The sequence below is a fragment of the Rhipicephalus microplus genome, unplaced genomic scaffold, assembly GCF_043290135.1.
Source record: "Rhipicephalus microplus isolate Deutch F79 unplaced genomic scaffold, USDA_Rmic scaffold_13, whole genome shotgun sequence".
Classification (NCBI taxonomy): domain Eukaryota; kingdom Metazoa; phylum Arthropoda; class Arachnida; order Ixodida; family Ixodidae; genus Rhipicephalus; species Rhipicephalus microplus.
In genome coordinates, this window is record NW_027464586.1 from 13,631,732 (window position 1) to 13,657,647 (window position 25,916).

General features: G+C 44.2%; 1 protein-coding gene and 2 long non-coding RNA genes across 6 annotated transcripts in view; 2 read left to right on the forward strand and 1 right to left on the reverse strand.

Annotated features, from left to right (window-relative positions):
• Positions 1-8,277, reverse strand: part of LOC142784020 (uncharacterized) — a 51,029-nt gene extending 42,752 nt beyond the window's left edge. The window contains exon 1 of the long non-coding RNA XR_012888563.1: positions 8,006-8,277. This is a non-coding gene — a long non-coding RNA (uncharacterized LOC142784020). The remainder of the gene's footprint in view (positions 1-8,005) is intronic.
• LOC142784019 (uncharacterized) overlaps positions 7,238-25,916 on the forward strand; it is a 204,983-nt gene continuing 186,304 nt past the window's right edge. Inside the window, exon 1 of the long non-coding RNA XR_012888562.1 lies at positions 7,238-7,605. This is a non-coding gene — a long non-coding RNA (uncharacterized LOC142784019). The remainder of the gene's footprint in view (positions 7,606-25,916) is intronic.
• On the forward strand, positions 19,072-25,853 carry LOC119162963 (uncharacterized). Of its 4 annotated transcripts, XM_075882639.1 has the most exons (6): positions 19,072-19,636; positions 19,711-19,836; positions 20,029-20,103; positions 22,144-22,176; positions 22,583-22,615; positions 23,604-25,853. In XM_075882639.1, the coding sequence occupies exons 2-6, from the start codon at positions 19,715-19,717 to the stop codon at positions 23,692-23,694; spliced, it is 354 nt and encodes a 117-aa protein (XP_075738754.1). In that variant the 5' UTR covers positions 19,072-19,636; positions 19,711-19,714; the 3' UTR covers positions 23,695-25,853. The 4 variants fall into 4 exon arrangements, 2 of the variants coding, with proteins under 2 accessions (XP_075738754.1, XP_075738755.1); XM_075882640.1 differs by lacking the exon at positions 20,029-20,103 and having other exon boundaries at positions 19,082-19,636; XR_012888561.1 differs by lacking the exons at positions 22,144-22,176; positions 22,583-22,615 and having other exon boundaries at positions 19,090-19,636.

Below are 25,916 nucleotides of genomic sequence, written 5' to 3' on the forward strand. Positions count from 1 at the left end.
GCGAAGGATGTACGATCCCGGCTTTTTCGACACATGGCCTTGCTAATGAAACGCGGAAAAAACCCGCTCTCGTGGCCTTACCGATATGCCTACAAGCCTCCAAATGGGCTAATTTTCCTTACCACATTCTAGCAAACAATGTCAAGCAGAATCCATTAAGACGTTCCTTAGTTGGTAAGGCACAGAGCGAAAAGTCCGAGAGCCTACGGGAGTGTGAAAAATGTGAAGTTTCTCTTCACATGCCAGTGTGCTTTCCACTTTTTCACTCACGAAAGTCAAACTTGAAGCACCAGATGCAGTCAATCATTATTAAGCGAATAAAACAAAGTGTGTTATTGTATGACGTTTGTTGCTGATTTCATTGCGGTTTAGGTGCACTGACTCATGCCGCCGGTGGGCACAAAAATGTTCCAGCAGCATTTCAGGCGGGAACAGCCGCGGAGAGAGCAGTAGCCAATGAGTCAAGTGAAGCATTTACTTACACTCGAATATCTTTTTCTCGTGTTATATTTCATTTCATTGTTTAGGAGGTTTCAGACGCACAAAAACATTATTATACAGCTTCCTCGCAGGAGAATGGCATGAAAAAGCACTGAATGCTGTTGAGGACAGGACTCACTCCATTCGCACTGTGTCGAGGTTGTTCTGCATTCTGAAGCATGCTCTCAAGAGTCGCATGAAAAATTGGCAGAATCTTTAAGTCAAGTCATTCACAAGCACAGCTTCGAATCAAGTTGTAATAAAATTTTTTTTCTTAACGAAATTTAAAAAGTAACAAGCACCAGAAAATCTGCATTTCATCGGCTCACCAAGCTCGCCTCATGAAATTGAAAGCCACGAAATGCCCGTGCAGTTCTGTACCAAAATGGCATAAATAGGTGTAAGAACATATCTAGAATTGCATCGTTAAATAATCTGACAAAGAGCAAGTGTTCAAAAAGACATCAGCACAAAGAAAGACTGGCGGTATTTAATATGCAGGGAGTTGTGGAGTAATGGGGTCTGTCTGGATGCAATTAGCGCAGTGCAAGAAGTGGGCTTACGAAAATTGCGTGAGCGCCCGCGGAGTGCATTGCAAGTGCTTCAACTGGAGCAACTGAAGAGATTTAATATTTTTCACACTGTCTTGTTTTGCCCCACAGATTAGGGCAAAATGAGATACCTGGTACAATTTTCATTTCTTCTTTATGAAGAACTACTGATCTGTGGCAGCATGGTCATGTTTCTGTAGCACATACCTTATACCCAAAGTAATGTTCCTGCACTAACATTTAACCCTTTACTGTCTAATGTTGTGAATTCTCAACATAACGAAAAACTCAGAGCAAGGAAGTCACGGAACGCAAGCCGCCTTTAATTCCAGCTGTGAAGTACTGACAAGAAACGTAGATGTCGGCATGAAAAATCTAGCGCTAGCTTGTGTTACATATTTTATGCTAGAACAAGTTGTTTTGTAACTGATGGCGGAGAGCACAAAGCGCATGCAAGAGAGCTTACTTCTTTGTTCTTTTCCGCCTGGATGACGCAAGTTCTATCTTCAATAATTTTGTGTATCTCATGTGTTCACGCTCAAGACATGGCACACGACATGTTGCATAATTTTGAAGTACGTTTTTCATTCCAAGGTCCTCGCTTCTCTGGCATGTGGAGAAATAAAGACATACATAAAAGTATGCAATAAAGGTGCATTTCAGATAATTTACCTATGGAATCATTTAACGTTTGCTAATAAATAAGGCTGGAAAATGAAAACAATTTTTATTTCCTTCGGCAGTTTCAGTATTCAGGCATTGTAGGGTTAATAGGAACAAGTAAAATAAAAATTTTTGTTCACTATGTTAAATTTTTGGCCGCATTTTGCCTTACCCTACTTACACAAATAAGCATAGTCTTTGTGCTTACGAGCTTTGAATGCACTAGTGGCTTTGCTTATTGCTGTTTCGTTTTTTTTCTAAAAAAAGAATGGACTGTTATGAGCTTTGTGACCCGATTTGAATAGAGGAGCCCAAGAAGTCTAGGTGCTGGAGTGAAACTGCTGAACATGCGCTAATTTTTGTTTCATGACAAAGTGGCTTCAAGCCATGTGAAGCCAAACAGAGCCGATTGCATGAAGAATAGACGAATTTGTGTATTATCAACAATTCCCATGCTCGACAAAGTGTCGTGCATTGCAGCTCCCATAGCAGTGCAGGAAGTGAAATTTTATTTTTTAGTATACTTTGAAGCCGGAAAATTACTGTTTCGAAGCAGCCTTAATTGTTTCTGCAGCACATCAAAGCATCTCGTAAAAATTATCATATATTATAAAATATATTTTACAGAAAAGCAATGTAAATTTCAAGAAGCAAATAATTTAAAAATGGCTGGTTGTAACAAAGTGCTGTCAATTGAGCGATATATTTAAAATACTAGTACTTGTAGCAGAAATCAAATGAAACTGGTAAAGCTGAGCACCACAGCTTAGAACTAACCACAGTCCCAAATAACTGTTGCCAAATGAGCAGTAGATAGATAACCGGTATCAACTAAAATCAATCCTGCTCATTTTCAAATGAGTTCACCGCACTGACCTAAATGTCGAGCTGAAAGCGAAAAAAAGCTGCAAAATGACTCATGTGGCTGATATGACACATTTTGTCACATGAATGAAATCAGAGCTAATAATGCTACACACTAATAGCATACTGGGATGACAGTGTACAGGTTTCTTTCAGTTCTTTCAGGGCTAATGAGTGGGTCAAACAGTAAAAGTTCATCATTTTTCAGCTCTTAGTGCAGTTTCTGAGCAGGTTTAAAGAAATTACTAACAAATGTTACTGTTTGGAGCAGCATGGAGCAGAACTTTGATCACTGCCACAGACACTAGTGCCAGAGTTCCCTGTAGTCTACTTATAAGGAGCCCCATCGCGGTGGTCTGGTGGCTAAGGTACTCGACTGCTGACCCGCAAGTCACGGGAGCGAATCCCGGCTGCGACGGTTGCATTTCTGATGGATGCAAAAATGCTGTTAGGCCTGTGTGTTCAGATGTCGGTGCACGTTAAAGAGCCCAGGTAGTCGAAATTTTCAGAGTCCTTCTCTAAGGCATCTCTCATATACATATGGTGGTTTTGGGATGTTATATCCCACATCTAAATCATCTACTTATAAGAAACTGTGATGCAAGGTACCCGATAACAATGATAACTATAGAACATCAATTTTTTCCCATGAATGAAAACAAATAGAGGGCAGAGAATGTCGGGGAAAATTACGAAAACGCTAAGTGGACTCAGGGTTGAAGACGCAGGAAGCAGTCGCTAAACGGCAAAGCCAATAACAAGCTGCTATCAAAAATGAGTCAATCTCGCAATAACGCACACGCTGAAATACACCTGCAGAAAGAAATTGTTGTCATGACAGTGTATTTGGACAGAGATTCTTCCCAAGGCAACGTAGAAATTTTAGACATTCACGATTATAAAACAAAGTACAAGAACAGCTGCTTCATACACATTGTAGATTTCAACCAACACTGGCAGCACAGATGACTGGCTTCTGCAGTACAGTAAACACCCGTTACATCGAAGTCGCTTCATTCGAATCATCACTTTTATCCAAGTGTCATGCAGTCCCGACCCAAACATATGTATTTTAGACCATATTACTGGAAGCATGGCGAAAGCTTGCTCTGCCTAAAGCAGGCGAGCAATCGTCCACGCTACCGAAGTACGGTACATGTGCGTTTTTTTACATGTCCACGTCCCGTGCCGAGCAGCCTTATTTCGGCTGAGCAAGCGATATTCGTGCTAGCATCGCCATGACTGGTGAAGATTGGTGCAGACGGCATGAGGGTCTCCATGGCGTGGATTTTACCCCAACCCTTCTTCATGCCCTACTCCAGCATGGAGGCGATTGCTAGCATGTCGCCTGCTCACCATTACGCCGCTGGCTATGCCGGTGCTGTCACGTGGCACCACTGGCGGGCTCCCTGTCCTTTAAGTTTTTTCCATCAGTGTTTGGAAGACACACGTGCGCATTCGTTGTGCAAGATCTGTGCGAGCGCGTGACGTTGCGTGTGCACTCTGTGTGCGTTTAGTTACCGTCAAGTGAACATGAAAACACCGGTGCATGCATGAAAGTGTATGACATCGGAGCAGAAAGTTTAACAGATACGTGAGGCGGAAAAAGAGAGGTGGGCAAAAGTCTGAAATTGCAAGACGATTCGGAATGCCGCCATAAACATTATCAACTCTTCTGAATAAAAGGATTCCATACTGGGCGACTTGGAGAAAAATTTCTCAGCCCAACGAAAGCGCAACCGGGACTCTATGTACCATTAAGTGGGAAGAGTGCTTCTTGAATGGAACGCTAGAAATGCAAACCTTCCTGTAGATGGACCTGCATTGATCGCGAAGCCAAAGCCTTAGACAGCCAAATGGGCAAGCAAGATTTTGAGTGAAGCATTGGCTGGCTTGAACCTTAGAAGTGACAGCATGGCGTGTCTCCAAATTAAAGGGTTGGTGACAGGGCAGCTGCGGACCGCGACGTCGTGGACTGATTGTCACAAGCAATGGCAGAATGCCCTACGAAAATAGACTTGTAAAACTTGAATGAGGTGACACTTTTTTACATACATAGCCGAAGTGCACGCACACTGCTCCTGGCAGAACTACATCAGGGTGTAAACAAACCAATGAGCGCCTTACAGTGCTGTTGGGCGCTCATGCAACAGGGGAAGACAAGATTCCTTTCCCAAGGAAAAATGCCAATAGAGAAAGCTATTGGTCCTTTGGACAAATCTTATTGGGTCTATAAGAGATATATTGTGACTTTAGAGCTCTTATTTGAATTATATTGTCACCAATAAATATCAATTGACCTCATCTACTTGTCACCAATAAGACATATAGGTCGTACCTATTTGTCACCTATAGAACCATTAGACACGTATTGGCACCATTAGGGTACCTCTCGGCGACAGCTATTTGTGTGTATTGAGACCAACAGCCTCTAATAGGTTAGACGTATTTGTCGTCTATAGAGCCAATAGATAGTAGCTATTTGTCATTTATAAGACTAGCAAGTGTGAATTGCCACAAGAATCAAATAATTGTGGGGATACATGCACGGTTTGAAAGGGTCATTCTTATGTATTTCATTTAGTAGCGAATCCAATGTAAAGGGAGTTTTAGAATTGCTCGACATGTGGGGAAAGTGACGGCTGTTATTTGAATATGTGGATGTTCTAAAATATTGTACCCAAGATTTTTCATAAATGTCCCCAAAATAATTTTACACATGTGAATTTGAGCAATTTCATTCTGTATTTAACACTATAATTATTGCACTTGTGGGATAAGACCACAAAAATTAGGGTTCAACTTATCAGAAGAGTTGAAAAAAGAGCTTCGATGAAACTAATGTGTTTCAGTAGGCAAACTCAATGTTATTTTCAAAGAGCAGGCGAATGGGGGGAGGGGAGGGAATAAGCTAACAATAAAATAGGCGAAGTCGAAGTGTATGGTATAAATTGTCACAGCCTGCTTGAATGTATCGTCCTTTTCAGCCGGTGGGCGAAGACATTTATCGCAATAATAAAAAATGCGAACAGTACGTCTCCCGCACCGCTGCTTGCATTACTTCTCAAGCACTTCTAGCCTTGGTGGTAATGAAAAGACAAGCCATTCATGATGCATAGTAACCAGACTTACATGACCAAGCTAAGAGTTCGCTGAGACGAATTCGAACAGCACAGTCTGTGTTTCTTTCTGTCACCCCTGTACGTAGTAACGAAGTCGAGCTCACTCGAGCGCTTGAAAGATGTTCGCGTTCGCTGCCCCAGGTTCATATACCGCAGTAGTGCCTTATTACGCACCACTAGCACAAATTAAAATGGGAAAAGTTTGAACATTCAAAATACACAGCAGTACGATACAGATAGGGTACAGACTTGAAAAACTAATAGAAAAAAGGCTATGGTGTCTCACAATAGTGCTGTACATTTTATTTTTAGTTTTGTCATTGAAATTTTGATTTTTACGCTTTTTTTTCTCATGTGTCTGTAGCTAAGTATATTTGAGGAGAGCAAAAATAATGCAATAAATTAGCAAAAAAAAAGACTTTCTTTTTGCATGGCCCCGCGGGCTTAGCGCGAGTGCTCAAGCCAAACAGCGTGCAAGTGGGCCGACTACAGCCAGCCGCAGCCGCAGCTGGTGTTGGTTGAATGTGTGGTGCAGCCATAGGTCGTGGGTTTGGTGTAGTCGTGTTCGAGTGTTTAGGAGTTTAATTTGCGCATAAACGTACGTGGGAATTGCAACAATGATGCTAGATTAGTCATGAGCATCAAAGGAGTTATGGATTACAGTGCTAAAAGGGTCTCGGACTTCAAAAGCGAGTGGTACAGTGTGTGCCGACAGGATGCCCACCAAGGTGGTTTCTTCTGAGCGAATACCCTGCCGCTGTTAGGTAAGTGAACTGTTTTACTAGCCAGTAAAAGGTACCTACTATTACATGGGGTTTTACGTGCCAGAACCACGATACAATTATGAGAAACGCCGTAGTGGTGGGCCCCAGTGTTCTTTATTGTGCTCTGATAAAAATGTTTGGCAGCCTCGTTTTTTCTGGTATTTTTCCCCTCTACAGTACAACTTTTGAACAGAGTGTGGGCTGTTTGCATGAGCAGATGCTGGCATAGATGCACGTTGTCGACTTGCGCATTGAAAGACTAAACTATATAATTGTCTTCGTTCAATCATGATAGAGTCGAATCTCAATTCGAACATGCTTAATTCAAACTTCCGGCTCATTCGAACTCACAATCAGGTTCCATCAAAGCTATGTGCAATCCCATGGGAGAAAATGCCCGGTAATTCAAATGCGCAAGTACTTGCGACGGTTCATTCGAACATACCGCGCTCCGAAATTGCTCTCAGCACCTCGCCCGATCCCGCGGCGCCACCTGTGACACCTCAACGCTGCTCACGAAGGAAATGAAAAGGAAAGAACAGGCTGCAGTGGAACGCTTGCTCTCTCTCTCAAATGCCGATCGGCGACGTGCCCATGTCATGCTTCTCCTTTTTCCGTCCCTGCCACCTAAAGACCCTTCTCCTTCCAATGCCGCACACGATGAGAGAGAGAGCGAAAAAAAAGGAAGCTGTCGCTGAGTTGAATGGATGTGTGGTTGAATCACGGAGGAAGGAAAGGTAGGAGAGGGCATGCCCACCCAGCGCACGGCGTGAAAAGTGTGGGAAAATGACATCATGGTGGCCATATTAACTGGGCACAATGGCGGCGTTGCTATGGTTACGTGTTCCGCAGTGGAGATGGTCTAGCATTGAGCGGCCGTGGCTGGCGGTGGCATGTGTGCCTCCCCAGGTTTCGTGCTGAGCCGTGGCGGACAATATCCGTACTCTGCGCTGCTTTATTGGTTACGCAGTGTTTTTCTGGCAGTTACTGTACTCTTAGCAACGTTTACAAATCGTTTTGTCCATCACGGGGTTTCAACAGTGCGTAGAACGAGTTCATATCCGTATGTCGTGCGGTGGATGACGTGGATGAAGCAATTAGTATTCAGCGAAATGGCGCTGGGCACCATGAGGAACTGGAACGACGACGAATGCTTTGCAGGTCAGTGACGGTTGGTCAGTACTCCTGCTTGTGACAATGCACGACGCTGTTGAGCCCAGCAAGACGCAATGAGGACCATGTGCACATACGTAGTTTCATGTTGTGTGTGTACAGTAACTACTTGCATGTGCGTATTGAAACATCTTTTCTCTTCTGCTTCGTATACTCTCCCTAAGCATTGCATGTAATCTCAACGAAACAGCAACAGCGTTCAAGTGTCACTTGCACCGTGCTCAAAGTCAACATGGTCGCAGAATGCTGACGCCGGTGAGTTTCACGCGGAACACGGACACAGTGATTGGACGCTGCATCGGCCGCGTGGCGGAATGCAACCATAGAAGGTGCAGGACCGATTGTGTTGTCTGTACAGTTGCAGAATTAATGACGTGAAAACACTCACCGTTGTCAATGCAACTAGCACGCGCTCTCTTGTACTTGCTTCGATGTCGGTGAGCCGTTACTCAGTGTTAATACTAGGACAAAATTATTTCGCCGAAGGTGTCGCGCTGGCCCAGAGTGTTGAGCCCCGTTCTATTAGTTTCAGATCGGCGCGACAAGCGCGCTGCGCAGCTCGCGTGCTTTCCAAGCCGGAGAGAGAGTCGTGCCTTCTGCTTTACATTCGGATGTAAACAAGAGAGGAGAATTTGCGCAGTCAATATGGCCGACTTCCGGCTTCATCGCAGCTTTACAACGAGTGACGTCAGGGCCTCTCCTGTCTTTCCTTTCTCCATGAGTTGAAGGAAAGAAAAAAGGCACTATCTTCTGCAGCCTTTGCCCCTTGCAAGAGCACGGCTCTGTGCCTTGAGGAGGGGGGAAGGGGGGTCTCTCATGCGCCAATGTCACGCTTCCCCCTTTTCCGTCCCTGCCACGTAGCCCTTCTCCTTACGACGACACGCGCGAAGAGAGCAAGAAAAGCTGCCGTGGAGTGTTGGTTTTCTCTCAAATGCCGATCTGCTTCTCTCTACGTGAAGACGCTCCTCCTTTTTCATCGCGTGCTGGCCATGCTGCGGCTGCGTAGCGGAGAGGCTCCATTACGCTACGCAGTTGTTGTCGTTGTCTTTAGAAAGTGTCGACGCTGGACATATCCGCGCGCAACTTCTCTTGCCAGGAGAATGCTGAAGCCGAAGTAGAAATGCTTTGCAAGCTGCGTGCGAAATTTATCGACTCGCTGCAAGGCAAACATGTGCAGATGTACATCACCGATTACGTCAATTAATATTGGATGTCCTGTGATTTGCGAACAAATGTAATTATTGTGAAACTTCCTCCTCGTGTGTTAGCTAAATCCACATGCGCCACTGCATGGAGAGCCCTCCGTTCATTTATTTCTTATTAATTCAAACTTTTTTGAATTCGAACAAATTTTCGGGCCCTTTCGAGTTTGAATTATCGAGATTCGACTGTAATACACTTCGGGGATGGCAAAGAATTTATGGACGAAAAATTCTACGCTGCTGTCCAACCAATAATACTGAACACCGTTCTGTGGCTTACATGGTTGCAGTAGAGAGGCTCTAATTTAGTGAAGTTTTTTGCGTGACTCCCGAAGCTGAGACCTAGAAATCAGTTTCGTCTTGTGCCGTTTCGCCTTTCTCACAACTGGCCACACAAGTTGCCGAAGTTTTTTTTTCTTGGACACAAGCATAATTGATCCGCTGTACAGAGTGACAAAATATCCGTCCTCACTATGTGAAAGCAGTTACCTATTACCAGCCCACCCGAATTTCTCTTATTCTAATTCTACAGTATGATGTATCTGCACATTTTAAAAAAATTCTAATGCTCAATTTTTTTTCAGTGTCACTTCTAAATAATTTCCCTTCTACTTCCCGGTGTTTCATATTTGCTCTTCTTTTCAGGCACTACCTGGAAAAGTGGTGCTAGTGCATGCATTTGACAAGGGAGAACAGCACGCTTGCAAAGCTTTTTGCGGAGATTGCCAATTTGATTAAATGATCTTGTAGTATTGATAAATATAAGACATGCCTCACTTCAAATGTAATTTTTTCGTTAGATTATTGGCTTTTCTATAGGCGATTTTTGCTGGGGTTGCTGATACTGGGGATGGTGGCAAAGCCCTGGTGGACTATTTGGCTAGAATAGTCTACTTGCTTGGAGGTCTCGATGAGGAAGATGAGTCGCTAAACAAACAGCCTCACGAAATACCAGCAGTGAGACAAACGCAAGAGAGCCTCCGTCTGTTGTGAAATAGAGAGGAATGCGCGGGCGGCAACCATGACCTAATAATTTGCCCAAACCAACCGGAGCAGGCAATCTTTGCGCCCAGCCGAAACACCCAACAAAGCCAGCTGACTGAGTTTTTTGTGCACGAATAAAGGTTTCTTTCACAGATTACCACTTCTGCGAAGATGTCACGGTTAATTTAGCTGTACTCTGAGCTTTTATGGATTAGTCGCGTATACAGTCGAATCTCTTTATATGAAAAACTGATATAAGAGACAAATGGGTTTAAGAGACACCAGTTTGCCTACGGTAATAAACGGTTGATAATAGATGTCTCTTATGCGAGGTACCCTGCTCATAAGAGACATCTAATATAAGGAACGAGAATTATAGCCCGAAGCATGCCTCTTATAAAGCAGTTTAACTGTATTGAATTACTGCCTAAATAGAATTTTTCTGCCATCCCACCGACTTCATTATGATGAGGGTTTAGTATATCGCATTTCGCATGACCGGAAACAACCAACAACTACCAGACGAACATACATAAACATCCATTTTGCCTACTTCAGGCTAAATCTTATAAAAGAACCATTGGCTCTACATTTTACGTACTACAAAGCTGTCATATTGAAGACAAAGCTGAATGTGAAACTAATAGGACATACGATTTACGAGAAATAAACATTGTAGAAAACTGTATACAACTTTGTCACTCACTTACATGCATGATGGGTGAATGCCATGGATAAATTACTGTAACACTGTAAGATCCCAACGTTTATACACTTATTATTCACTTCATGAGGATGCAGAGATTTTTCAGAATTAAAATTCATCATGGCTGGAGAGAAAGATTATTTTCTGTGTTTTTTAACAAGCGGAAATCCTGAAGGAGTAGGCACGGCCCTGCGTTTGATGCGTTTCCGACACTTGCCTGTCAAGCACAGGTAGGGGAGTTAAGCCCCACCATGCATGGCCAACGAACCTGCGCGTCAACAAGACAATACGTCTCTGGCACTGTGCATGTGATGCGTCTGCCCTAGATCCGGCATCCTAATACTACTGGTGGTAGTGATCTGCATAATTATGGCCCGATTTCTGCTACCCATAACTATCGTGGTTCTGTTGTTACTTGAGATGGCCTGCCGAAGTTCTGTTTCGTCAGGGACAAGGTGAACTTACACTCACCACAATAGGGATCCAACAAAGGACACAGCTTGGCACAAAGGCAAAACAGCTCGTTCATCAGGCCAAACCAATAAAAATGGCCACTACCATGCCCTATAACAAGATGCTTGTTAGGAGGGATGAACTGTGACAACTGTGTGATGGCCGGCACCCACTGATAGAGCTCTTTTCCCACCACATTAGCCACATGAAAAAGAAGATGCGGCCTGTTGCATCACATTGCCATCAATGGGGGAGTTCGTCTTTGTTTAGTTGGCCGTTGCGGCCCCTGTTTTGGTGAGGACTTAAAGTACAATGGTGATGAGGGCACTCCAGTGCACAAGAATACGCCAGTGTTCATGCTACACTCCAAAAAAATTGAGTATTTAGGGAGTGTTTTGCTACACATCCGTAATAACCATCTACTTCGAGTACTTTCCTCGCCCTATACCTCAGTTTTAGTAGTTTGCGGTCACGAATGACGCGTTATCAGTGTGACATTTCCTGACAAGAAAGGAGCCGGCGCCAGGTTTTTAAGGACGGAAACGCGCGCAAGTCAGATGACGAATATTAGATGCAAAGCAGCTCTTTGACTAGCTCGTGTAACTTGTCCCTCCTTCCGCACCACTCACTTGCCCCAGAAGTTGGAGCGGTGCCAAGTAGCTCACGCCCTGCTAGCAGTGTGCGGTGATGTCTCTCTTCCTCCCCGGCTGGGCGCTCGCCGTGTGTCACCTCTCTCGCTTGACCCTCTCCACCACTCTCAATGCTCGAGCCCACTTTTTACGTGGGCATCATCTCATCCGTGCCACCTCTCTATCGGCCGGCAAGAAAAAGCCGTGAGCCGGCAGGTGTGCACGTTGCGCGCGCCTCGAGAATATTGTGGCACTGACAATGTGGACAGCACGCTACTGCCTACCGCGCGATCGCACCGACTGGCGGGACGCCATCGCGACATACTTCATGCTAGTGTGCGCGTACCTTTCTCAGCTGTCGCCGGCATTGCGAGGGTTAGCGAAGACGATCATGTTCGCGAATGACGACGTCAACACTGACGAGGCGCAAGCCAGGGAAGCCGAATACAAGCATCTGCAATAAAAGACCGGTGACACTGACGAAGTGCGAGTCAAGAACACTGATCGCATTCAAGAATACAGACAGCGCGCGGGTAACACCTACGAAACGCGAGCCAAGGAAGCCGAGCGCAACCGTCTTCAACGCGTCTCGCTTCCCGTGTTTTAGTGTTTCGAACAAACCTTGACTTGAGTAAATGCTACACAAAGTTTCGCTTCAAACTGTTCTTCCAGCACACGCGTCAACACCCGTTTCAACACGGTCAACACCGTGTGTACCGCTGTTGCTTCGCGCCCCATCAGGGTTCCCTTCAGGGGAGATAGACCATAGTTTTTGTTGTGTAGCAGAAATAATCCCCCAATACTTCACTTTTTCTTAGAGTGTACGAGGAAGTTGCCTCAGGATTTATGAGTGTTTGGTTATTTTTCTTGTGTGTGATTGTGTTCGGGAAAGCCTGCCTCATGTTTCAAGTACTTGAGTACGGTTATTTGGTGCGTGAGCGTGCTGCACTTTTAATTTCAGCGATGTGTTGCAGTCAAGCTGTTGTGTGCTGCAGTGCATTCTAAACACGAGAAAAGACGCTACTGTGAAGTATGAGCGACGCGCCCAAGTGTTTGTAGTTACGCGATGGCAAAATGAAGTGAAAGGAGATGGCGAAACTTGCATAAAAGGGCGAACATGAATGGTTCCTACATCAATCTGAGAAAGCCACAGTATGCATGAGGACAAAAGGGTGATGCGTGGTGGCCAGAGGAAAGACGAAGCGGCAAAGGAAGACAGGCCTTGTTGCTCCAAAAGAGTGGCTAGTTGGGCTGGTTGGTATTGCATTTTTGAAAGAAATATAAAGTATATTTCTTTCAAAAATGCAATACCAACCAGCCCAACTAGCCACTCTTTTGGAGCAACAAGGCCTGTCTTCCTTTGCCGCTTCGTCTTTCCTCTGGCCACCACGCATCACCCTTTTGTCCTCATGCATACTGTGGCTTTAATAAAGTATTAATGTTCAGAGAACATTTCAAAAAGAAGACAGGTAAGACAGAGCGCACTGTTTTGTTTCTGTCTTCTTTCTGAAATGTTCCCTGCGCACTAAAAAGTATATATTTTTTTGAAATTGCCTTGTTACTCTGCTGTTCGGTTCTGCACTCGGTCCTAGTGAACAGCTGAGCTCAGAGCGACTTGCTACGTTACTTGGCCATCAAGTTCAGTTGCCACAGCCATCTTCACACAGGCTTGTAAAAAAATTCAGACTGGGCCCTTCAGGCTTGTCAGCTATTGTTAATGAAACAAGTTCACCACCCATGCATGAGGAACTTGCTGATGGTTGTAGCAGCAATCGGCATGGTAACCACATCAGACCGAATGACAGTCTTCAGCCTCCTTACTCTGTTTCACCAGGAAGAATGCAAACAAGGCAGCTATCACTGGACGCAGAAACTGAATAAATTAGCGGATCTCCACTGAATGCTGAACTGATGCCAGTGTCAATGGCACCTTGCAAATGAGTTTTGCGGAAACCCACAAGGCAGCGGAAGGGTTAGAAAATGGAAAGAAGACAATTAACCACCTGTTTGTAGCACGAAGCCAGACCAGATCAGGACGAATGTCTCGTGAACTAAGAAGATTTTCTTTCTAAGAAATCCATATGAATTTTCTTGTGGCTTCATTCTACAAAAGGTGGTGGTCTCCTCTTCCCTGTTTAGCACCATACTTAGTGCCACTGGCACTTCAGGCCATTGCTGCTTCACTGTTACTCCGCAGAACACCAGTGAAGAAACCAGTGTGTTGATACTCTCCCTAAAATTTGTCTGGTGTGGGCAGGTGTTACATACACGACTAGTTGGTGGCAGCACTTGGCTTGTGAATCATAGCTGCATACTAGTGGTATAAGGATCACGAGACAAAGAGAAGAACGATAGAGTGGCTCGAGCTGTTCGTATTGGTACGAACGCTCGCCTAACCAGACGTAAATACATATACGCGTATTCTCTCAAGCCCATGTATTCAGACTCTTGTCTTTACCGCAACATATTTGGTTGAGCGGTGGGATCCCTGTCCTCACCACGAAACTCTACAGTGACTGTTTGCTCGCTGCAGGCAACAAGACCTCCCAGAACTTCCCTAAATCCATTCCGATTGTCACTCCTCCAGTCCCGCATGCCAACCCACCGGTCGACATCTTCCGTCCTGCTTCCAGACTTGAAAGACCCTGACATGCACTCAAGCGGCTAAGTTTCCAAATTCAACCAATGACTGTGCCTGTACGAATGTGACAGTGCTAGTTACAGATGGGACCCCAGCCTCACGTTCGCGAATGTCATTTTTCACCTCGATGGAACTTCTGGTGTTTGGTGTGACGTCCATGAGCATGGCACTACAAGCTTGAACGGCTTCAAAGATGAATTACGTGAGCTTTTTTGAAATTGCTTTGGCCATCGAGAAGCGGCAAAGAATAAAGTGTCAACTTGGGTGCAAACTTCCTGAGTGTCGTACATCAGCTATATTCAGCATGTCATAGTGCTCTGCCACAAAGTTGTGCACATCCTCAAGAGTATTGTCAACAATGTGTCCAACTTGTTCGAGTTTAGTTTTATTTATTCTGTCGATTCTGTATTTCAAGGAAGTCACTGACTGCAACAAGCTAAAAGCAGGCACATCTTGCATCAGTTTCAGCGCCTTCCGAATACTAAGAAAATCTCATCTTGCTTCGACATGTATGTATTGTCCACGATATTCCCGCGATAATTTAAGATGACTTGTTTGGCATGCACTTGAGGCTGCCGCTCTTGTTACAGTCCCTCAGTCCTTTCCATTCGCCTAGCAGTTGTACGACAGGAAATTACCAACATGAATATCTGCTCGATTTCGAGGCATTCTCGTACCAACTACCAGCCACCATTCAGGACTACACGTCCGTCACAGTCTCGCTCATCAACATTGCACAATCCAATCGCATGGTGAATACATGAAAAGCCCATAATCTCCACTTGTTCCCGTACTGGGCACATTTGTTGCCACTGCAAAAGTCGCTGGGGCACTACTGAACAAACATTATCGTGTTCCATCAATGTCCGTTCTGCTTATTGCCACGCAACCAGCCCAAACCACTAATCCTACCAGGAACTTGTGTGTGATCCTTACTACTCCCCCTCTCTATCCCCCCAAGGTCGTCAATCCCGTTCTCCTCAGCCCCACAGACCACATTCCCACGATGTTCTCTTACAAAAAACTTAATGTTGCAGCCCCAGTAGATGGCGCTGCATCAATTGGACTGACCGATAATGCTCTACTGACCGAACAGACCAAATGGAACCAAATTGATGTAAAGTCGACGGTGTGCGTGCCACTGCTCTTGACACTGGGGCTCATTTTTCTGTTATGACCGTTGATTTTCCTCGCAAGATCAAGAAGGTACTCACGCCACAATAACAAAGCTCGTCGAAGTTGTCGACGGCAGAACAGCATCTGTCATTAAAATGTGATTCGTTCATGTAAGCATCACTTATCGCCATACAGTTGCCTTCTGTGCCATCCTTGAAAAATGCTTCCATGACAAAAACCTGAGCATTGACTTTCTGTGCACACATTCTGCCTTCATTGACTGTTGGGATAGTACGATTCCTCTCCATCTGCCCATAACAGACCTTGCTGAACCATGACCGAATCGTTTCTGCACTTTCAGATATACTCGCCTTCAAACCCAAACACTCACCTGCCTCCAGTTTGTATCGATACCTCCAGTTGCTGTTGGCGACTGTGTACTGATGCCTAACAATGATGTCCTCATGAGCCTTAGTATTACATTACCACACCATTACTTCTATTGCAGAAAACTTCATGTGCCTTCCAGTTGTCAATTTTAGCTAGACATCCCTGTCCCAAACCCTTGCAAATAAAGTTTTTCCTTCCTTCCTATGTTGTTAGGCTATGCAAGGAACTGCTTCATTTTTCATTCGAATGCACTTCCACAATGATTTTAGGCAGATATAATTTTTGCAATTTAAAAAGAAAATCTATAGTTGCACGCTAAAATTCTTTAAAAAACCTGAACAGAAGAATACCATAAATTTGAAACTTTAGCTACCTGGTACGCAATATGACACCGGCTGAAAAAAAAATATTAACAGAATAAAAGATTTTAAACTCAACGTATCACTGATACCATGCATTGTAAATGTGCAATATATAGTTTCTCAGTTTCCTTAATGTTTCTGGTACACCACAACTGGAAGGCATTGTGCTGATGGCAACGTAAAGTGGCAGAGAAAGTTTTACTGAGGAAAAAGTGGGATGCATTCATCCTATTAACCATCAAAAGGTTAAGAAATTGATGCTCAGCAGTGGAGCTTCCTCCACAGCAACAAAAAACCTGCATTGAACCACAGTGCATGCACACACCATCTCTCCAGCACTTTGCTCATGCACTCTGTCATGGCAGAGTTTGGTACCAACGCAGTGGACAGCTGTAGGCCACTGTTTTCAACATGTGTTGCATATAAGACTCCATCAGCAACAACATTTGGTGAAAACTGTTTCATTGCCTTTTTTGTCTTGCCAATGCGTGATTAGACATTCTGAATTACGAGCTTTCCAGTGACATAAAATAAATGTACAGTAAAAAAATTGATTGGCCGTAGGAAATAATCCGGCCCTCAAAATCCACAGAACCGTTAAGAAAGGGTAAGTATTCATTGGTACAAGCACATTCCTGGAGCTGAGTAGCCAGCTGCGCTACACAACTTCTCAAGTCTTCCCTATCAGAAAAATTGCCATGGTGGATACTGGAAAACATGGTGGGAGTAGTGGAAATAATAGTGGGCATGGTGGAAATTATGATGGCTATGGTGGGACGTAGTGAAAAATATGGTGGTTATGCTGGGACATACTGGGTGGTATGGTGTACAAATGATGGGTAAAGTGGAAATGATGGTGGAAAGCAGAGGCTAGATAGTGGGCAATAATGGGACACTCTGCCCACCATTGCGATAATGGTGGGAAGTCCTAAGCATATGGTGGGTGGTGCTTATTATGGTGGGCTACATGGTGTACCAAGTTGAGAAACTCTTCCCACCATTGCTATAATGCTGGGAAGCACTAAGCAGATGATGGGTGCTGCTTGTTATGGTGGCCCACATGGTGTACAAAGCTGAGAAGCTCTGCCCACCATCGCGATAATGCTGGGAAGCAGTAAGCAGATGATGGGTGGGCTTATAATGGCGTGCAATTTATATAGTGTACAAAGCTGGGATCTGTACACTATATGTTCTACCACCATGATTTCCACCAAAGGTTAGGCCTACTGACCGAGCCCGTACAATTTTGTTATCCGTGCTTCCAGGTTTCAGAATACATGATTACGACGATTAAGTATGACAATACAGCGCAGCCATTTGGCATCAATTAACCTAAATGAAGCATTTTTCATTGTGTATGGTGTCCGCTCAAGAAGCAACAAACATCGATGCGACGCGATTGAAGCACTCCCAGAGAACGTAATTAAGTGTCTTCTCAACGACAGCCGCCGGTCACATTCGCCGGCACTTCTCTAGCTTTTGTACGAGAGCTCAGACGTGGCAATTAGTGTGCTTAGTGAACCAATATGATAGCGTAATGTTTGCGGCACACTGCCTTCGTTTTGGCCAAGCCGTTATGTAGTTGTTGCTTTAGCGAAAGAGCTACAGCATTGCGCTGGCGCGACCGCCCTCTACATTGCGCGAAAAGCATCCCAATACTCAATCAAATAAATTAGGCGGGCGTATCTATGGAATGAGCCTAGAAGCGTCATAAAGCGTGAACAGATGTCGCCCTTTAGCACGAGCGCGAAACGGATATTAAACTTGGCAGACCCCGCCGGTAAACTGTCGCTGCTCCCCAGTCCACTTGGTTTTTTTTTTCTTGAAGTTGTGAATGACAAAAATAGCACTAGTGTCATTAACATAGTGGCAATCGTTACAGGCCGCAGTTGCTTGTGTTTAATAAATGTGCAATATTTAGTAGCAGGTGTAGATCTTGTCTATGTTGTGTACACGACAAACATAACCAAGTTGAACTATAAGTTTGTATGGCAACTAAGTATTTAACACGCAATCAACGTCATGTTGGTGTGGCGCAGTGGTTAGCGTCTTCGAATGGGAATCCGCAGGTTGCACGTTCGATCCTTCGTGGCGCCTTGTTTTTTTTTTTACGGGACGGGTGTTTTTTATACCGTTTCTATAGAATTCTTTTTTATTTTTTGTGGCAGCTCGTCACGGTGATTCTGACGTCATTTCGCGCTCAAGTGTTGCCGGCACTGCAGCACCCACCATACCCACCATGCGCCATGGTGGGCATTTCCCACCACTCACCCACTACATTAATCCACTATAATGGTGGGTGGTGGTTTCCACCATGCCCACCATTCGTTTTTTTCCGATAGGGATTCTGAGTGATGCCACAAGTCATCTCTTTGGCACTGCTTTTCACATCGGACGACATCGCAATAGACGCTTTCACAGTGGACACTTCTTCCGACCAGTATGCTAAATGCCAGTCTAATACTCGCCCAGACAAAGCAATCAGGCCGATGATTGCTTTTAATTTCGCACTGCAGCAGGTTGATCAGCTCCAGCAGGCTCTGCTGTCCTACTTTAACATTTTCGATTGCAGTGGTGGTGTGATCTTCCACATAAACATTGATCCCTCTATTCACAGGCGTCTATATTGGGTGTCGGCAGCTGAGTGTTGAATTACTCAGCTTGGTTGACAAAATGCTTGCCTAAAGGCTGGTGCACACCGGCGACTAGCCGCGGTCGGTCGCGCGACCATTTGCGACTGGTCGCAAGCAGTCGCGAACGGTCGCAAACGGTCGCAAAGCGACTGCTTTGGCAAGTCGCTTCCTGACCAATTTTTTTGGTCGCGTGACTACAGTCCTAAAACAGTTTAACCAATCAGCGAAGACCAGAAGTGACGTCACCATTGTTTACATCCGGGCTCCTCGTATGTTTTTATTTCTCGTTGCGCTTGCCTATTGCCGCGAGGTACGTTCCTCCATGGATTTTTCCTCGCGCCAGGCGAATGCCACCACGGCCAGCTTTGAGTACTCGGCCGAGCTCCTCATCGACGCGATTAAAATGTACCCATATCTGTATGACAAGCGGCACCCTTCTTTTAAAGGTTGGTGCACACCGGCGACTAGCCGCGGTCGCGCGACCATTTGCGACTGGCGACCAGACTGCGAGCGACGTTCACACCGGCAAGGCTTCATGCGAGCGACCGGAAGTCGCAAACCCGGAGAGTCACGTACAGATCTCGTTATCAACGAGAACTTGGGCGACCGACGACGATCAGCTGATTAGATAGGGAGCCCGCTGAGCGCGATGCGCTTGTTTTTGACGGCTGTGTTTGCGTAGCGTTCTCCCGGCAGCATCATAGACTTCGAGTCGAGTGATGAAGAAGAGGTTGTGGCGGTGCTGATGTGCTCAGCCAACGTGTCAGCGCTGGCAGCATGAAAACGTTCAAAGCAAGCAAGGCGGTGGTGGGTGAGACCGTCCCTTCGCTCGCGAGAAGTGGCTGGCCACACAGGGCGTCTGCTTCCCGACTTGCGCTCGCAAGGCGAGGAGTATTTCCGAGAGTAAGTTTATGGTTGTTTTACGTGCTTATAAGATAGTGCATAACATGTTATCTCATTCTTTTTATGGTGGTTAGCTTCATGCGGATGCCGCCACGAACGTTCGGCACTTTGCTCGAACTGCTGCGCCCCCCAATATACAAGCAGGACACAAACCACCGGCCTACAATTTCGGCGCACGACTGCCTGGCCATGACCATTAGGTAAGAGCGTGTGGTTTGAAGATTAATATGCTGTGGCTTGTGGCTGCGCTTCGCTTGTAAGGAAGTTTCGCTTGGGCGGATAGAACGAATTGCATTTATGACGTATGCGGGCTCGATGGTGCAGTCGTTACTGCGGTCGGCAGATTAGGCGTAAATGAGGGGTTTGATTACGGCCGCATCGATCGCCTTTAGGTGGAGGCGAAATGCAAGATCGGAGAAAGAAGGACCGGGCTTGGGCAGAGATCGGAAGCATGTTCGGCATGTCGAGTAAGTACCGAGATTTTTCGTTTGAGTAGCTATATAAGCAAGAAAAATTGTGTACTGCATGGCTGGCGTTGCCAATGAATGAACAATGAAAATATTGGTATTAGTACTGCAAGGTGACAAGGTTAGTTTGCATTAGATGTATTGACTGTGATGTATGCAAGCACAGTTGCGTGCACGTTTATTCTCGCGGCTTTCCGAGTTCAACATCAAAATCGACGTGACAGAACATTGTATAGCTGATAATAAATCTCAGACGTTCGAAATACTACTCGCAGTTGCCAACTCCCCTAGCGCATGCTCCTTGTTGAGTTTGTACGTCATCGTCTGGCCAAGGAAATGTGCGCTTTTGTGAACGTGTGGCCTTTGCAATGCATATCTAGTGCGCAGAGAGGGAGGGGGGGTGTTACGCTTTAATTCTGCCTATGTATTGCAGTTGTGCTGTTTTAAAGAAGAATGCAAAGTAGCTTCTGCTTCGAGCACATTTTGTGCGCTCCATAGAGGAGCGTGTAATTAATTAAGACATACAAAACATGTTTAGCAGCACTCTCAAATGTCCGGATTTGGGAGTCAGACATGCTGTTGATGCCAAATGGCATGCAATTGTAAAAAAAAAGATATGGTAGTGTTCAAGTGGCTGGGTGAACACTGAAGGAAAGCATAGATGGGGGAATTTATTCCTCTGTAATGTGGTCCATATCTAATCCTCATTTCTTCACAACTGTTCCTTTCCTCTCCTGTGTTTGTCTATTGGTGCCTTTATATTTCGATTATTCCTTTCTTCCCAGAGGTTATATCTCTCTGCTTCCAGCTGTGCCTCGTTTTTGTTTCTTTTCTTTGTTCCTACATTTTAGAGCTCTATGTGTTGGTATGTTTTCATGTTTTGGTCCCTTTAATTTCTTATATTTCCCTTCCTCTCGCTCTCTCTGTGTTACACTTTGAGTCATATTCTATGTTTGTTGCATTTCTTTCTCTCAAAAATTGTCATCCTGCTCTAGTTAGTTTCATCCTTCTTTTCAGCTATTTAACATGTTTGCTTTTGTTTGACAACAATTGCTCCCACTGTACACGACAGTTGCGCTTGGCCGATACCAATGGTATATACTCACCTGCGGAGTTTTGCACAATGGAGTAATGCTTAAAAAGCTTCACTGTGAAGGTGATAAAGACATCATGTGCTGGTTCATGAAATAAACTTTTTGCAAGTGAACTTCAATTGCCGACAGTATAAACAGCCTCTTTGTTATGATAGCTTCGGAGACATGCTAACCTTCGAGAAACAGTGTACATAACAGTTTGCGCAACTAATCATTGCGTCAGCTGTGATGTCGTGCACATGTAGGTGGACGGTCCAAAACACTAGGTGGGTGGCATTTTTGGAACCCTCAGCTGCAGGTTCCCTCAATCATGTCGTGGTTTCGCAATGTTTAAGCCCCTATCAATACTTGAGTTTAGATGGCATGCAATTAATTTTGATGCCCAATATTCAGATTTATAGGGTGCTGCAACCGAAATGATCTGGGCAAAGAAAATAAAGACCGCTAACAATTGTGCAGAAATAAAGTAGAAAATTTATCAGCGATACAGTATGCACAAGACATTCTTACAGCAAGGGTTTTTTTTTCAGGTGCCCTTGTTGAGAAACGATTTAAGAACCTGCGTGATATGTTCAAAAGGAAACAAGACATACGTGAAAAACAAACGAGTGGAGCCGGAGCAGCCGACATTCCAACAATAAATGGCCCCATTTTGATGCCATGCTTGAATTAATGGAAGGAGAGTCTGAGCCTGTGGCATAAGTTCAATATTGGCTGACTATTGAGTACTAAACAAAAAAGATGATTTAATTCACATGACTGTTATACATACACACAAATACACACATATCAATACACATAAGTACACTGCACATAAACATAGAAGTCCCAAGAGGTAATTCACAGTGGGCATACATGTGATCATGAACATGGTGGCAATGGGCTGTTTTGATGTCGACTAATTGTCGCTACAGCTACGAAGAATAACTCTGCATCATTCTTTCAGGGTACTGTGCAACATGAGTGCCATTGACCAAAGGTAAAGAATAATGCTTACCCTCCATTGAGCAGAAAATGAAATGTTTTGGTTAGCATAGCACAATGCATCAACACAACGCAAAAAATATGGCATACCGTACAAGTGGCACGTGAACAGCTTTACAAAACAGAATATTGAAGACAGAACAGTAAGAATGAGAGAATAGAGTGTACTTCTGTGTAATTCTCGGCTCTCAGTTACCTAAAGAAGGAAGGCTTAATACAAAATCTAAAAATCTAAAGAGATCGCTTATTGCACGTGACAGTAGGCTGTTCATAGGCAAGCATTGCACATATTCATTACAAGAATGCAGCATAAGTACTTATATTGCAGCAAAACAGTGAAAATGCTCTGAAGATGTACACAATAGCACTGATGGAATCACATATTGCATGTTCTCTTGCAGCAGCCACATCACAGCAGAAGAGGCTAACGAGAAGTGAGCATGCACAAAAATGTTCGGTACCATGTGCATGCACTTGAAGCTGTACACGCATGGACTTGAATCTAGAAACATTATTTTTTATTACTAGGTGATTGTACTTTGCAAAATTATGAAAAATACAAGAGTGCTTGAAAGGCGGTTTTAGGGTCGTTAGCTTGCCCAAATCACTGCATTTTTTTAAATACATTCAGCACTCAGCACTGAGCAGAAGCACACAGGAATACATGAGGGCACAGGAATTGTTTCTGTGTGAATTTGATTATTGTACAATGTCAAATATTCCTGAAAAAGCAAAGTATTCATCAGTGACAGGCCGCAATTAAGCAAACTAATGCATTATCTGCACACACTGGCAACACATTCAAGTCAATTCGTTATGAACAAGTGCCCAGCGCTGATTGCAATACAAGCGAGCTGAATAATGTGAAGCATTCACTCATTCCTTGCAGTAAAATGATGCTGCAAAAGTCGTATGCAGCATGTGTTCAAGAAACATAATGACAGCAAGGCACAGTTTCATCAGACACATTGTTTGCACAGCCATTTAGGATTGACTGTATAAGTTTCATTCACATAGCCAGTGAGATATTGTTACGGGGTTAGAGACTTTTGTACAAAATGCGTTTACAGGAGAAAACCCACAGGCAAGATTCATAATGGCTGATTAACACCCTCGCGTGCCTACCAGCTGCTTGAGTCCTTCCTCTTCCTTTACTTCTTCTCCGTGACAATATCTCTTGTTCTCATTTAGATGTGCAGCCTACATCGCGTTTTATCAACATATTAGGCACATTAAACTTCTGTATGCATACCTTCCATACAGCAGTGCTCAATCAAGAGGTAACGCAAGTGACTTCTTATGATAAATAAACCTCGGGTTGAGTGCAATCATAATGGCATTTTAACTCCCAATGAATGCCTAAAACTGTTCATGTACTAGTGACATCATCAAATACATAGAGAGAAGTTTTCATCACTGCAGATCACCACCTCGGCGAAGCCATGCAGCGGAACCGGAACGTACCCCTGATATGGCTGAGGAGACTGGTGTCGACACCTGCAGCAATGAGTAAAACCTTCATGAATCCACCTAAGTAATGACAAATGAAGCGCATGCACAGATAGCCAATCTATTAAATCTTAACAACATGTTTTGTAACCTTCTTTGTGTTCAAGCAAATTTGGAGAATGTGCCTAATGTTTTCACACCAGATTCTGCTGCATGCAATTGTATCACTTTATAAGTTGTATAATAATACTGCCTTCTTCTGCAGTGATGCTTCAGCAACCACCTCAAGAGAGCAGCCACCATCAAAACGGTGTGTAAAGGAAAAAATTTTTTTAGGTACTCCTGGCGAGAGATCACAATCACAACTTTTCGAAAAGGATCTCTTTCTGTACATTTAAGCAATATGTATAATTCACTGCCGGTCACACTCGTCAAGACGACAACGGACCTGCGAGGGCGCTAGGTGAGATATACCGGAAGAGTTAGAGGATAAACTTGCAGATTTTTTTCTAACAATCCTGCGCATGCTATAAAATACAAAACTTTAGAAGGTTAATGCTCGGTCAAGTTAGTACACAGACATGGTAACAAAAAAGAGTGTGAGAATGACAAGGTACAAACAGAAAAAACAGGACAGAGCACTGACTTTAAACTGATGTTTTTATTGTGGACACATTTATACTAAGGCAGACAGAACCCATGTAACTACCGTAATATTTAGGCGTTAATATCAGAACATCAGCACCCTGTCCCAAAACACGAGTGTCTCTTTCAAAGATCAAAGGCCCAATTATTTCTCACAGAGAGGTAGATGCCCTATTGACACGTTTATCTTTAAAGTGTGCTATTTAATTTGCTTCAGTTACTCTATTTTTTTCTTTCTTAGTGCGGAAAATCGCAAACATCAGTTGAAAGCCAGTGCTCTGTCTTGTTTCTTCTGTTTCCACTTTGTCCTTCTCACACTGGTTTTTTGTTTGCTAAATGGTGCTTTATGAAGTAACAATGCAACCTTAAAGCATTCATATGCATGAATCGCAGATTACACTTGCTCTACAGCAATGCAGGAGAGGGCACAAGCCTTGAAGCTGTGGCGCAAGCATGCATGAAGCACCTTGAACACATCAGAGTGAACAGGGGGGTTATCAAAAGAGATAACATTGGTTTCTTCGCTCTACGTACTGATGCACGCCTCAGAGAGCTACCAGTGCACGTTGCACAAGATTTAATGCATGCAGTAGAACTTATGCTGTATGAAGCAGAGGTGAAACTGCGTTAGAGCAGTGAAGCAACTTGAAGTGTTTATATAATGCCAATGACAGCCACCTTTTTTATCTTGTGTTCACTTCTCTAGTCCCAACTTAAAGGGGCCAAGACTGGTCACCCAAGAATTGACGGTTATTAGCAAAAACAAAACTACAGAGTCAAATGTGCTAGTACACGTGTCAAAAGAGGCCTTAAGATATTATTTTAGTCAAAAATAAGCCGTAGAAATGCTCGGCTCTTAAAACTCAACCTACCACAAGTGACCGCTGTTTTGTCATGGCGTGCGAGACGTCGCAAGCTGAAGGAGCAGTGGCAAATGATATGTGCATTGCACATTCACAGGACCCATTTTGACGTCCGAAATTATTTGCTGCAAGTACTAGCGCTACATTGCTGAAGCAGTAGCCATGTTTCGACCCCTGGAAGTCATTTAGTTTTAGTGGCGAGTTCAACAATGCGGAAAAATTTTATTGCAAGCGCAGTTGACGGCGGAACACGACCGTCTGCCAGAATGCACAATGTGCAGCAGCTTGTCGAGCAAGCGGTTCACGATGTCATGGATAGTGAGTACGTCAGCATTGCCCAACTGTCAGGCCACTAGCTTGTTTATAAAAATATGCGATTAAAAATTAATAGCTTGACCAAATCGCTCGAATTTTGCCCGCTTGTAAGTGAACATACAAGTATCATCCCATACAACACACGTTATGGTTGAAAATTAGGTGTCATGACCCCTTTAAGGCAACTTATTTCTTTAATAATTGTAGCGATAACCGTGAAATACCTCAAATATTTTAACATAAATTATTTATTTTCGTGTTTTCATGGTTGTATTTGGACATGACAGTTTTCCCTGTAATGTATCTGTTGTGTCACTGGTGATTTTTCTCTTCTTTGTTTAGCTTAAGAAGATGCTAAGTACATAAGTTTTGTGAGCAATAAAATGCATTTACAACCCACCTTCACCTTGTGCGCCTCATGTGCTGTTCACCACTTTGTCCTGCCAAGGCACCTGACCATCTG

Coding starts and splice junctions, on each gene's coding strand:
- LOC119162963 (XM_075882639.1), top strand. CDS start 19,715: ATGCGGATGCCGCCACGAACGTTCGGCACTTTGCTCGAACTGCTGCGC. Junction 22,177..22,582: donor ATGAGTGCCATTGACCAAAG/GTAAAGAATAAT, acceptor GTTCTCTTGCAG/CAGCCACATCACAGCAGAAG. Junction 22,616..23,603: donor GCAGAAGAGGCTAACGAGAA/GTGAGCATGCAC, acceptor TCATCACTGCAG/ATCACCACCTCGGCGAAGCC.